Source organism: Balaenoptera musculus, chromosome 8, assembly GCF_009873245.2.
Source record: "Balaenoptera musculus isolate JJ_BM4_2016_0621 chromosome 8, mBalMus1.pri.v3, whole genome shotgun sequence".
In the NCBI taxonomy this organism is placed as follows: Eukaryota; Metazoa; Chordata; class Mammalia; order Artiodactyla; family Balaenopteridae; genus Balaenoptera; species Balaenoptera musculus.
This window is the reverse complement of record NC_045792.1, coordinates 24,184,644-24,197,561: the sequence shown is the minus strand read 5'-3', so window position 1 is coordinate 24,197,561 and position 12,918 is coordinate 24,184,644. Positions and strand designations below refer to the sequence as shown.

Below are 12,918 nucleotides of genomic sequence, written 5' to 3'. Positions count from 1 at the left end.
TTCGCCATGTGGGATGGAGCCAATGAAACACAGTGCACAGGTAAAATGAACTGGTAGAACATTTACTCTACAACTAATAGTAGGAGCCACCAGTCCTCCCTCTGTCTCCCACTCTGTCTGGCATCCCATCCCCAGCCTGTCTACAGCAGAAAGAATTTTGAAGAACAAAACAGAAGAAAAGCAGGCTTATGGCAATAAATACTGTGACAATCAATACTGTTCCATTGGCTGTCACCCATCATTACCCTGGCCAACAGGACAGATGCATGATAACAAGGTAATGAGATGCCACCTCCAGACTGGTTTCAGTGGCAATGGGAACTACCCGCTCTGAGTGGCACAGAGTGTTCAGATAATAACCCCACGCACTCCACCGAGCCTTTGCACTCCATTACCAGCAGGAAAAAGTGAAATAAGAGGGGATAAACTGAAGTGTACAACAGTCAGTCAACACTTGGGGAAGGGAGAGGGGAACCCATCCTAGTCCTCTGGGAATGGTGTAATTTCAATTTAGGGAATGGAGGCCAGTGGGAGGTAGCTGTGACCAGCATGAACACAGTTGTGAGTTCGGAGTTGGCCGAGGATCATTTAAAAATATACTGGAGCTCTTAGCTTGATGCAGAAAAGACTTAGGGAAAAGGAGGAAAGGGGCCCTGTCAAGCCCTCAGTGGGTCCTCTACTCCATCCCACTCTCTTTGCTACCCATGTGCCTTCCTAGACAAAGGAGAGGACAGGAACACAGAAGAAGGAGGAGGAGGAGGATCTTACGGAAGATCTTCACATTGACCGTGGCCTCTGACTCGGTGCCATCCTCTGCAGTGACCACGCACTTGTAAATGCCGGCATCATCGATGTTGGCATTGTAGATGGTGAGGGTGGAAGAAGAGTCATCATTCCACACCACCGAGATCCGCTGCTGGTTCGGGGTGAGCTTTTCTCCGTTGGGGGAGAACCAGGAGATGTCTTTATCTTTGGCATCTCCTGCCACTAAAGAGGAAGAGATTATTTTCAAACCACTGATGCTGAAAAGACAACGACCCCTCCAGGGTGACAGTGGGTACTCAGTAAGAGCTACTGAGCAAGAGCTCATCAGGCTTGATGACAAGGCGGGGATGACCATTCATGTTGGAGGTTTCTGTGTTTAATTGTTATGTCCATAATAGTATTTGGAAAGAACTCAACCAACACTGGTGCTGGTATTTCTCATACTGGTCCCATCCCTAGTGAGGGAAGAGAAGAGATATTTACTGGGGACCCACTGTGTGCCAGGCACTAAGCTAGGAGCTTATAACCTCACAGAATGGGGGGCAAAGGGAGTCAGTATAGCTGGGATCTGAGCTCAAGGCTAGCTGGTCTGAGCCAACTCATCAGCTTATTTTCCAGGGCTTAGATTACGGTCTCTGAAGTGGAAGATGAGACTCTGGCTAGTTTTGGAGTTTACACTCCAACCACTTTCATTCCAGCATCTGCCTGCACAAACTGGCATGACTGTCATTTCAGCGCTCCCGCCTCAGAGAGGCAAATGCATCTGCCTAAATGCTGCAAAGAAGGTAGCCAGCGTCGCCTCTGCATCCTTTCCCCAGGCACCTTGGGATACGGCTGCTGAGCTGTCCAGACACTGAGCTGGAACAAGGGCTCTGGGACCCCCAGACATGGCTTTGCCCTGCCTCTCTGCACAGCACCCTTCCCCAGCCCACATCCCCCGCCCTGCAAAGATGCTTAGTGTGGAAATGAAGCAGCCTTCCTTTCAGGGCCCATCATGTTTTCAATAAATATGGCTATTTGCAAGATGTGCTATGGGCTCCACGGCTGCATGTTCAGATCATTTCAATTGTTGTAGTGAAAGCAAAGCTGGAAGGAAAACATCCAGCGGCCACCAGCCGCCTCATCTGGTGCAAATCATGACAGCATTTCAAGGCCCCTCCCTGCCGAAAGCGGCTTGCTCAATGTCAGTTTACACCTAGCTCAGCTCTTTCCTGGTCCTTTCATGTTCCAAATCCCAGGCATCTCACATACAGAGACTCCAAAGCCTCATATGAAGCCTTTCCTCCACAGGACATTTACGGATAATTAGCTGAGCTGTGGAAATGGGGGCATATTTTCTAAACAAAAGACAAGGACACCAGGTCCGACAAATTCTGATCTCTCGTTGGGGCAATGGGACAGAATATTGGAATTCACTAGAGAGCTGGGAAACCCAGGGCACCTGTCCTCACAGCAAAAAGAGGTACTGGTACTCAGTTTTCTTTCAGGCACTTTTTAGGCCTTCTTGGATTTTCCTGCTCTGGGGGATTCTAATAATCCATACACTGACCCACTGAAGCATTCTTTCTGCACCAGCCCTGCTCTCCAGTGTCATTCATGGGACTCTGGATGTACACAGCGCAGGGGGTCTGGGGGCTGTGCTGACTTTCCTAAGAAAATCCCTAGACCTCCTCCATCACGAAGCAGAAGTCCACACAGCATATTTCGCTGTCCTGGGGCAGCCTTGGTAAGGGAAGGAAGGGGGTCTGAGCACTCCCCTGGCTCTCTGGTCACCCTGAGAGCCTGCCACAGGGTGACCCGAGATTCCAGGCACACTGCGATCTGCCGGGCAGACACAGCCGCTGGCTCTGCTCTGAGGGGTGGGTTTCCTGAAATGCAGTGTGACACGGGCACTTGCCTTGGCATAGGAAGAATTTGGACTCTCCGACGCTGATTTCCCCTTGGCTGGGAACAATATCCACCTGCAGAGAAACTGAAAAAGACAATGTCCACTTTAAACACACGTTTGGATTTCTGAGACAGAAACCAGAGCTTTGATTCAAAAACGGTCTCCCCGCTCACATCAAGAAAGAGTGAAGACAGGAAGTTGTTTGGGTTTTGAGAACTTGTCACCAGAGTTCCTCATGCCGAGGCCAGGAGTGGACGGGGTCCAGGCCATTCCCTGTGGAATGGGAATATCCTCTATCACACCGTGCAGGGTCCCCTGGAAGATCTGGGGGTGACCTCTTTGCTAAACGTTTCTGACCCCTTGAGAAGGCTTAAAGTCCTGCTCCAAACAGCAGCACGTCTGGGATGCACGGAAACAGCAGCCCAGCCAGTTCCATGTGGATCATCAACCTGCAGCATCCCCACAGCTCTGTTAAGAGGGAAGCCTGCCGCTCCACAACCCTGCACAGGGCTTCCTGCCACTTCCCCACACCACGGAGCTTGACCACTACGGGGAAGGATTCAACGTGAAGATCCAAACTGATTTTGAAGCAGGGGAGGCCCAACAAATACTCACCTTACCTCACAACTCTAGGGCCAATACACCTCTTTGCAGAAGAGGAGACAGCAATCAAACATCGTCACCCCAAGTAGTCAGTCAACTCTTCTGACATGCTGGCGTCTGTGCCCTGCGGCCCCCTGAATCTCTTGGCTACTGCACTGCAATATTGCAATATCTATACGCTCCACTCCACCCATAAGACAAAATACATTGCACCGGATCTCACAGATTGAGATTGAGATTGATCTGCTTAGACCAGATAACTGTTCCTCATGAAAATATACTCTTAGGGTAGGAAAAATGCTGTTATTCATTGGGATTCAACTTCCTTCTGCCTTTCCTCCTCTTAGGTGAAGTAAATCTGCAAGCTAAAGGCTAAGGGATGTTTGGTTCAATGCGTGTAGCTTCTCAAAGCCGGTATGAAGGAGGGGCCTGGACAAAATAGACCGAGTAACAGAGACTCAGCTAGCCATTCCTTCTAACAGCCATTTTCTCTTCACAGTAGAATGGAGGGAATGTTCGTTGCCATGGTGATAGCCTTGCAGAGCTGCTGTGGGTCTCAGTCTGCGCTCATTTGATGAAGAAGCAACCATGGTTGTGCTCAATGGAACAGAGGGATCAAAGGGCCTGCTTGGGCAGGGAAGGGGGAGCATGGGGGCAGCTCAGCTATCAGGGGCGCAACCTTCCTAACTGTCCTACAGACAAAGCAGCCCACGGAAAAACCCAGCAGAGGCTGCAGAGAAAGGGATGGTTCGGTGGGACAGGAACGGAACAGGGGAGGAGTGAGGGTCATGGTGAGGAATCGGGAACAGGCTGGGAGAGGATCCTGAGGGCTCCACTGTGAGAATACGAAGTGGGAGTCCAGAGACTTCCAAATGCTGGTTCAGAAGAAATAGTATAGTAACTGCAGGGCAGCCTGTCTCTCCCTCGGTCAGTTTGCTGCTGATGACTCATTTGGGGCCGAGGATGGAATTCTTCCTGAGAGCAGTGAAATGTCTTCCCCTACCTTTCCTGAATTTCACCCGCAGTGCACAGAACTGCAATGGAATATAATGCCGGGGCCACGGCACCCGGGGGGGCAGAAGTGCCCGGCGGTGGCAGGTTTCTCCCATCACTCTCTTCTGGATGGAGTCAGGGCCACTGAGTTCTAACCTGAGGGAGCGGAAGGGGTCCCAACCATCACCATGTCCTGCCTCCTGATTTTCCAGATCAGAAAAGAGAGGTAAAGTGACTTCCCTAAGGTCACATCTAGTGAGGACCAGGGTGGCCCCAGAGCCCAGGCCACCTGGTTCCCAGGTAAGTGTTCTTTCCATTACATAAGGCTGTCTCTGTGAGTAGGGGACAAAATGCTTCCACTCAGTTTAACAAATAATCCTGCCAACCTGAGGAACAACCTTCAGATGCACATCCCCTAAGAGAACAGAGCAAGCCCGCAGTATTTGGGGGAGCAGGGGGCCCTATAGCGAGGGCTACAGGCCAGTGTCATCCATCTTAAGGCCAACCAGGACCTTTGCGTCCCTGTCTGTGGCTCCCATTCCATGGAACAACCGGCCTATGAAGCCCAGAAGCTGCGCCGATGCCATCTGTCACCTAAGTAATGGTCCTTTCTGGAGTTTACTGGGGCATTCTTTAGAGAATTAGAGACATATTTCTGCCTGGAAAGTTCACTGGCCCATATGCTGTGTATTAGCAGCCAGCTTCAACATATGGATCCTGTGACTCTCACAGATCCCTTACTGCTTTGAGAAGGATTTTCTTATCCCAAGTGAAAAAACAGACTTCATTTTTTTCAGCTCTTTTCAAACAGAACATGACTCTCAAGAGGGAGGAGAACACGGCAAGGCTGAAAAGTTTCCATACTCAAATGTGGCCAGTATCTATCTTTGGACCAAGGAGAGAAGTGAGAAATAAGAATTACAAAGGAACTCCCGGCTTCACCAGATCCCATGAACACATTTATCATCACAGAGATTTTTTTAAAGAAGAGATATCCATTTAGACGCCTGACCTTTTGCACACATGGAAAAGATAGATTTCTCCTTCTAGACGCCAGTCAAAGCCAGGTCAGAGGAACCCCAGACTCTCTGAAAAGTCAACGCTTGGATGTTTTCCACCGAAGCACAATGGCTGATTATTCTTCCCCAAATGCAAAACCTTGAATTATTAGGTTTAATAACGGTAAGTGGAAATCCTGCTCCAAACCCCAAACTCTTTCCCTTCACTTCTTGTGGCCTTTTCCTTTATTACTGTATTAGTCCTCTCACTACTCCCAATAAAAATTCCTGCCTCGACTTTCACCTTTCTCCAGTTGCAAATATAACTGAAATTTCCTCACCAGGCCTACCTCAGACCCTTTAGAGCAACTATGAAAAACACTTCTCCCAGAAACAGTATCTCATTTCTTGCTTTGCAGAAACATTCTCTGCAGAAACACAGTGTGTCATCTTAGATGCATCCAAAGACACACGCTTATAAACACAGGTAGTTGGACCTGGCTGGGACCCAAGGGCAGGCTTTCAGTGTCCTCCCCTAAGGACTCATCCCCAAGGCCTCTGGCAGCCAGTTCACACTTTCTGGTTTACAAAGCACACTTTGTTACTTCACCTGAGTCTCACGACAATTCTGGGGTATAAAAAGGCTGATACTACAGTCCCCATTCTACAAAAGAGGGAATCAAAGCTCAGGGAAATGAAATAACTTGCCCAGGGCAACTCAGCTAATAAGTAGTAAAGTCAAGATTAAAAGTCATCTAATTTTAAGGCTCCAGCTCTTCCCCCTGCACTCCATAACTACCACTAATCTTTTCTTGGCCTCCTAATGGGCTCGTTATTGTTATTACCTATTAGTTACCATTTGCTCTCTTTCTAAATTATGGGCTAGAAAGAGCAGAGTGTACAAACGTCTTATTATCAAGTTGCTGCCATCACTTCTACTCTGGTTAATTATAACTGGCCTCTCTGTTCACAGATAACCATAGCATTATAATTCCCATTTTACAGATGGGGAAGTGGAGGCTCAGAGCCCTAAGTAATGGTAACAGTGGGGTCAAGATTCAAAGCCAGGTCAAATGCATCCAAAGCCCCAGCCATTTCTCCCACACTGTTCTATCCCTTGTGAACAGACAGAAAAAGCTTCTCTTGAGAATGGAATGAGTCCCTTCTCCATGTCTCATTGAAAAAGTAAAATAACCCCGTGAGAGATGTATATGTTTCAAAATGTGTTTTCTACTTAAATGTATTTTTTAAAAAGTAATGCCTTGTTCTGAAAGATATGCCAACTTGTTTAGCAAACAGCTTCAGGTTGAGGTAGAAGTTTTGTGATTCCCAACTCCCTAGCAGAAGCAAGCTGTGAAGTCTCAGTTGCTGAGAAAAAGGAATTAAAATTTCAGTTCTAAAGGTGCTAAGGCACTTATCAGAAGAGGTGGGATCTTACCAAAGCAAAGCAACAGAAAAAAATTATTCTGATTTCAAAAAGGAACTCATAGATTTCATCTGAGTCAGGAACTTCTTGCAGCAGTTTAATTTTACTGTTCTTTTCAGATTCTTATGTGCTTGAGGAAGTAGGAGCTGAAAGCAGAAAGTGAGCCCAGGTCTCTCCCATGGCTAATTGACAGTACCTTCTTGTTAAATGGTTATAAAGACACTGGTTCCTGAGGAAGACAGACTGCAGAGATGCAGCAGACCCAGGGCCAAGGTAGGTGCACCTGCAGACCATGTTCTGGTCACCATTTTAAGAGATGGGTGAACGACAGAGGATTAATCGGATCAATGACTATGCACCAGATAAAGAGATTTTCCAAAACCTATTTAATAACGGCTAAGGAGTTTTGAAAAAGGCATCAAAGTCTAGTTCTACATTTATTTTGTCAGCTATTGTTCTAGAAATGAGCCTTAAATATCACTATACTTAACCACTTTAATGGTGACTTATTTTTTATTTTTCAAAGTATACTAAAGTGTCTTTCATTTGACGGTTCTGTGGGAAATCCAGATGCTGGAACCAGGAGCGTGATAACCGAGGCACCCCCGCTTGCCTAGACAGTCTGCCCTCATTGTTAGCAAAGTACTCGAGGTAAGATAAAGGGCAACTTCACTGATAAACCAAAGAAACGCAATGAATGTAAAACTGAGACTCAAATGGCAGTCCTGTAGAGTGGGGAAGGCCATGGACTCTGGGCCAACCCTCAGCTCTACCACTTACTAGCCAAGTGTAATCTTGGCCAAGTTATTTAACCTCTTGGTGCCTTTTTCCTAATCTGTAAAACGGGGAAAAACAGAACCCTTTTCATAGGGCTGTTGGAAAGATTAAATGAATTAATACATGTAGAATAGTCTCTGGCACATAATACACATTTTATACTTGTGTATTATTATTATTAATAAGCCTCTATCAACAACCCTTCCCAAGGAAATTATTTTGGTTACTATTTTTGAGAGAAGCTATGTTTCCCTTTATGGTTTTAAATAAAGTAAACTTCCTGAATGATCCATGTGTTGGTCAGGTGGACCGATTCCACTCTCTACATTACTTGAAGATATTTAACTTGCCTGTCAGAATTTTATTGGTATAAAAGATGACTGAATTCAAAGCCAAAAAAACAATAATGTAGGCACTCTAGCCAAGTCACTTCACCTCAATTCTCTCATCTGTAAAATGGGGATGATAATAAAACTGAGGTCTTGTGGTTGGATTGTCTCATGGTTAAGAAGTCAGGATCTAGAGTCAGAGAGGCCTGGATCCAAATTCCAGCTCAGATACGTAGTAACTCTGAGTTCTCAGGAGAGTTTCAGGACCTGTGATTCCACATTTGTAAATGGACATAACTCAATCAATCTCGCAGGGCTGTTGAGATGATTTAGAGAAGTAATGTATGTAAAGTTCCCAACACAAGGTCAGGCTGTGCTGGTTGTCTTTTAAGTGATAGCACATACATGATAGTACTTTAAACTCACACACACACACACAAATACACACACACCCCCTAAACAAACAAAATCCCCAATAATGCTTGTAATGAGAATGAGATAGCAGGAACCTCTTGTAGACTACTGGATTCAACTGTCCAAAATCTATTAAGGGGCGTGTGTGTGTGTGTTTATCTACATGTATGTATGGGAACATCCACTGAAAGCATAGATAAAAGTGTGTGTGTTTGTGTGTGTGTGTGTATGAATAGAATAATTCAACTTGTCAGATTGCTACTGTTGCAAGAAGCAGCTGGACATAGGTAACTTTTCTCATTTTGGGAGAGAAAAATGAATAAACAATTAAGGATGACAAAGGAGTCTCACCCATTCTTGACATGTGAGTCTCACAATTCTGGCTTGAGCTACTGTTGACAGCAGCTGGGTAGGAGAAAATGAGGTGGACTGTTTTACTTTCAAATATTAACCCAAAAGTTATATGTCACTTTAAAGGAACTATAACATATATGCTTAGAGATTTTGGCTTCTGGTTCTGTATAATGGCATCATAATGGCAGACCATATTCTGATTGCCACTGGAAGCATCCTTCTTGTTTAAAGCTGGTTCATAGCAGCAACCAAAATCATCTAAGAGTCATACTCAGGGCTGCCAGTCTCTTGGTCAGCCTAGTTAGGGCCCCATCTATGTAAATGCTGGGAATCCTATGTAATTCCCATTTAAACCTAAACACCCAGAAATAATCTAGCTAGGGTTTCTAAGCCAACTGAGATAATTTATGACCAAACCCTTGGGAAACCCTCTGTGTGTAGTCCTCACAGGACCCTGGGCCCCTGGCTTCTCCCAGTATATCAGCCAGCCTAGAGAGTGAAGGTAGCCCTCAAGAAAGCTGTGGTCTTCCCTGGTTGACAACACCAGCACCAGCAGACTTGCGAGAGCAGAACTCAAGACTGGAGAAGGAAGGGAAGCTGGCTCTTGGTGGTGGTGGTGGGTACATGGTTTATGCCTTTTGAATGGAGAAACCAGAGCTTCTGCATGAAGACAAATCATACAGAGAAGCTGTAGATAAGATACAAACTCTTCTAAACCAAACTCACTTAGTTCATATACCAAGCAGGTTTCCAAAGCCTATCATTTTAATAAAGCCATCAAAACTGGACAATGTTTCATTACAAAACTGATGCAATGACAATTCCTGGTGAAAATTCTCTTTAACTTCCTCAAATCTCAGGACTCTTCCAGAGTGATGGGGGGAGGTACGCAGAAGGTGAATATGGCTTCAGAATTCTTCAGCTTTCTATGCAATATGATAAAATAGTTGATATTATAATATTACACTAAGGAAGAAAAAGTATTGAGCATCACTACACAACTGAGGCCTAGATGGTTAATCTGATATCCTGTTACCCCAAATAAACTATCCTATGAAATTCTGGTAGCCAAACAACAGAAACCAACTTTCTAGAAGCAGGAAGCTCTATTTCTTAGCATAATAAATTATATGAGCTGCTGGGAATCAGGAATAACTGGGTTCTGGCCCTGTTCCATAGGGCTGGCTTCATATCAGAACACAGAGCCAAGGCAGATAATGGCTTCAGCTCTCTTGGCCTCCTGAGTTCCCTGGGTCAAATTAACATTTCATTAGTTCTGATCGGATGGTTTAGTTTTATAGAACTAAATCAGTGGTTTCAAACCATGGTTGTTATCCCCACGAACTACTTAGAAGCTAGAAAACTTGACTAATGTCACACAGTGTCCTCGTGCTTCTGGTTATAGGGCAAGAAGATCTACGCGGTGGTTTAATCTGCTCAGATGTGATAGATTCACGCTATCCCCCAGGCTGCCACTCCCACAGCTAACCCCCACCCCCAAGAAAGTACACAGTTCCTACTAGGAGCATTCTAGAGCATCTTTAATAGGGAGTCAGAAGAAATGACTCAAGGGATATTAATCAGGAGCACGACCCAAACAAATTCCACACCACACCCCCAGATCAGACACAGGAGAGAAGCCAGCCGAACTCTGATGAAAGGAGCCGGTTGGTTTGCTTGTTTTTATAGAGGATCATAAAGGAAGGAGAGGCATTGAAGAATTTACTGAATTTTTTTTCCCAAAGCAGCAATAAAGTCAGAAGGAGTCCTATAGAGCCTCAGAAGGGCCAGATTCCAGGCCAGGAGTGAAATCCTTTCTGAGTGGGCATTCGTACTGTCTCCTATAGTCCACAAGGGGTGAAGGCAGGAATGTTCCACAGCCTCCACCCTGGGGAGCACCCAGCTGAGGGCATGAGTGTGTACCAAGAGGCGGCAAATGTGGACTAGTTATACCCTGACTTCTGTCTTCTACTCTGTTGGATTGATTCACAGCCAGGGTTTTAGAGCTAACATTTAGTAACAGAGAAGGTTCGAGCTGGGGGGACCTGACATATAATCTCCAACCCCTTCATTTCACAGATGGGAAACACAGGAGCAGAAGTCTAGGGTCCCTGCAGCAAAGTTCAGGAGTCACGAGGTTGGGCCCAGGTGCTGACTGCTGACTTGAGGCCTCTTCTTGCTTCTGTGTCTCATTTGCTTTGTGTGTTCCCAGTAGCTATTTTGCCAACTCTTTCCTCTTGCCTGGTTTGCCCCGGTCTCACCTCTGTCCCCAAAAAGCAAGAGTCATCACTTGGAGAGACTGGCTCTATTACGTGCAGGTAGGAAAGCTGGACAAACAGCTGGTGGTCTACCTTCCTGTCCGAAGCCCATTAAAATATCTGGTGCCGCCAACACCAGCCCACTTTATAACAGAAGCTCTGGTTCCCTGCTTCCTTTTCATAATTTTTCTTTAAATAAATTTATTTATTTTTGTCTGCGTTGGGTCTTCGTTGCTGCGCACAGGCTTTCTCTAGTTGTGGTGAGCGGGGGTTACTCTTCATTGTGGTGCGTGGGCTTCTCATTGCAGTGGCTTCTCTTGTTGCGGAGCACGGGGTCTAGGTGCGCGGGCTTCAGTAGTTGTGGCTCGCAGGCTCTAGAGCGCAGGCTCAGTAGTTGTGGCGCACGGGCTTAGTTGCTCCGCGGGATGTGGGATCTTCCCGGACCAGGGCTTGAACCCGTGTCCCCTGCATTGGCAGGCGGATTCTTAACCACTGTGCCACCAGGCAAGTCGCCCCTGCTTCCTTTTCAGACTGTCCTTCCTGCTGTTTCCCTTTTCCTGGCAGAATGACTGCCAGCCAGCACTTTGCCTGCAGTTGAATTACTGAAACGTAGGGGAAGGATAGATGCAAATAGATGTTTGGAACCCAGCTAAGCTTCTCTAGATAAACAACGTAAAATCTATCAACCTGCCCCGATAACCCAGGCCTTCTTAGTAAACAGCTGTGTGCGATTTGATAGCTGCCAGGATGCCCCTGACAATGTTTCCTTAGGTCTGCTCTTCTGAAACCTTGCCTTGACAAAATGACTCATCCAACTTCTCTTCTTCCAGCTATAAAAAGGTACTGATACAAGGAGGATCGTTTCTCTCCCTCCCAACAGCTTTTGCCAACATGGCAAGAAGTTGGAATTATATCTTCCAATATTTGTCCAGCTGTTGTTTGCAGATGTTATATTCTTTACACCCAGAAAATAGAAATTTAGAGAATGCTGGCATGCAACTTCATCCAGAGAATTTCAAATCCTGCCCGTGTCTTTCAAAAATGTCTTATGTGATCATAGCTTTAAGCACATCTGGGCTATTGAAGATACAAAAGCTTATAATCTCTTAAACAACCAGTGCAAAGAATTGTTAAATTTAGTTTCTGTCAAGTGAAAAAAATCACACTCTCAAACCAAGATATATTGTTTATATATAGAGTGATTATTTTGTGCCAGTCCCTGTACTAAGCACTTCATTGAGTTCACGTAATCCTCATAACAACCCTATGAGATAGGTACTGTTATGATCCTATTTGACAGATGAAGAAACTTAAGAACTGAAAGGTTAACTAATGGCCCAAGGTCACAAAGCTAGTAAGAGGTAGAGCCGAGATTTGAACCCCAGGCAGATCCAGCTCCATGGCCCTTGATCTTAAGTATGTATTACTTAAAGTTGGTTTCAATAAAAGTCAACTTTCATGAAAAAGGGGTTGCTCGTGTGCTGGATGAACCGGGAGACAAGTACATTAGTAGAGAAGAATACTATCTACTCAGGGATGTACTGATTCTGAACAGGGGCTGGAAACAGGTTGCTTGAATTCTGAGCCTGCCAGGCCACATGCCTCTCCCTGCTGCAGCGCTGACTTTGTCCCTGACCTGAATCCTTCTAGCCCCTCTGCTCGCCACCAACGGGTCTGGCTTTGATGCCTACTGGCAGCCACCAGAGCTCAGTATCAGTGGTGGTCACCAACAGGGGTCAGGCAGAGGCTGTGAGTGGGACTTTCCCGTCTATGGGTCACTCCTGATCCCCCAATTTGGATTCTGGATAAGCCGTATCATGCCTTATTAAAATGTGAGTGTTAGAATTATTCTTTGCCAACACAAGTTGTGACTGGCTCTTCGCTCCTCTGCAGGGTGTGCGTCTGAACTGGGTTATTAATGCAGCTCCTCGGCCAGTGTTTTCTCAAAGCACTCACTCTCCTTAAGAGGCCATCTGGAGAGCACCATGGTAAAGAGATTCTTATTAGAGGTCACAATCTCTTCTGCAGGATAGACAGTCCATTCCCTACTCCCTTGGCCACTGTCACCCCTCATCAGACAGTACCTGACCTGTTGATTAATACATAGAACCAT

General features: G+C 45.9%; 1 protein-coding gene across 20 annotated transcripts in view; it reads right to left on the bottom strand.

Annotated features, from left to right (window-relative positions):
• NCAM1 (neural cell adhesion molecule 1) overlaps positions 1 to 12,918 on the bottom strand; it is a 312,747-nt gene that overhangs the window by 63,566 nt on the left and 236,263 nt on the right. For all 20 annotated transcript variants that reach the window (XM_036862081.1, XM_036862074.1, XM_036862073.1 and 17 more), the window contains exons 2-3: positions 2,663 to 2,737; positions 769 to 987 (exon numbers count right to left, since the gene is read on the bottom strand). In XM_036862081.1, the coding sequence (XP_036717976.1) occupies positions 769 to 987; positions 2,663 to 2,737 (294 nt within the window). The remainder of the gene's footprint in view (positions 1 to 768; positions 988 to 2,662; positions 2,738 to 12,918) is intronic.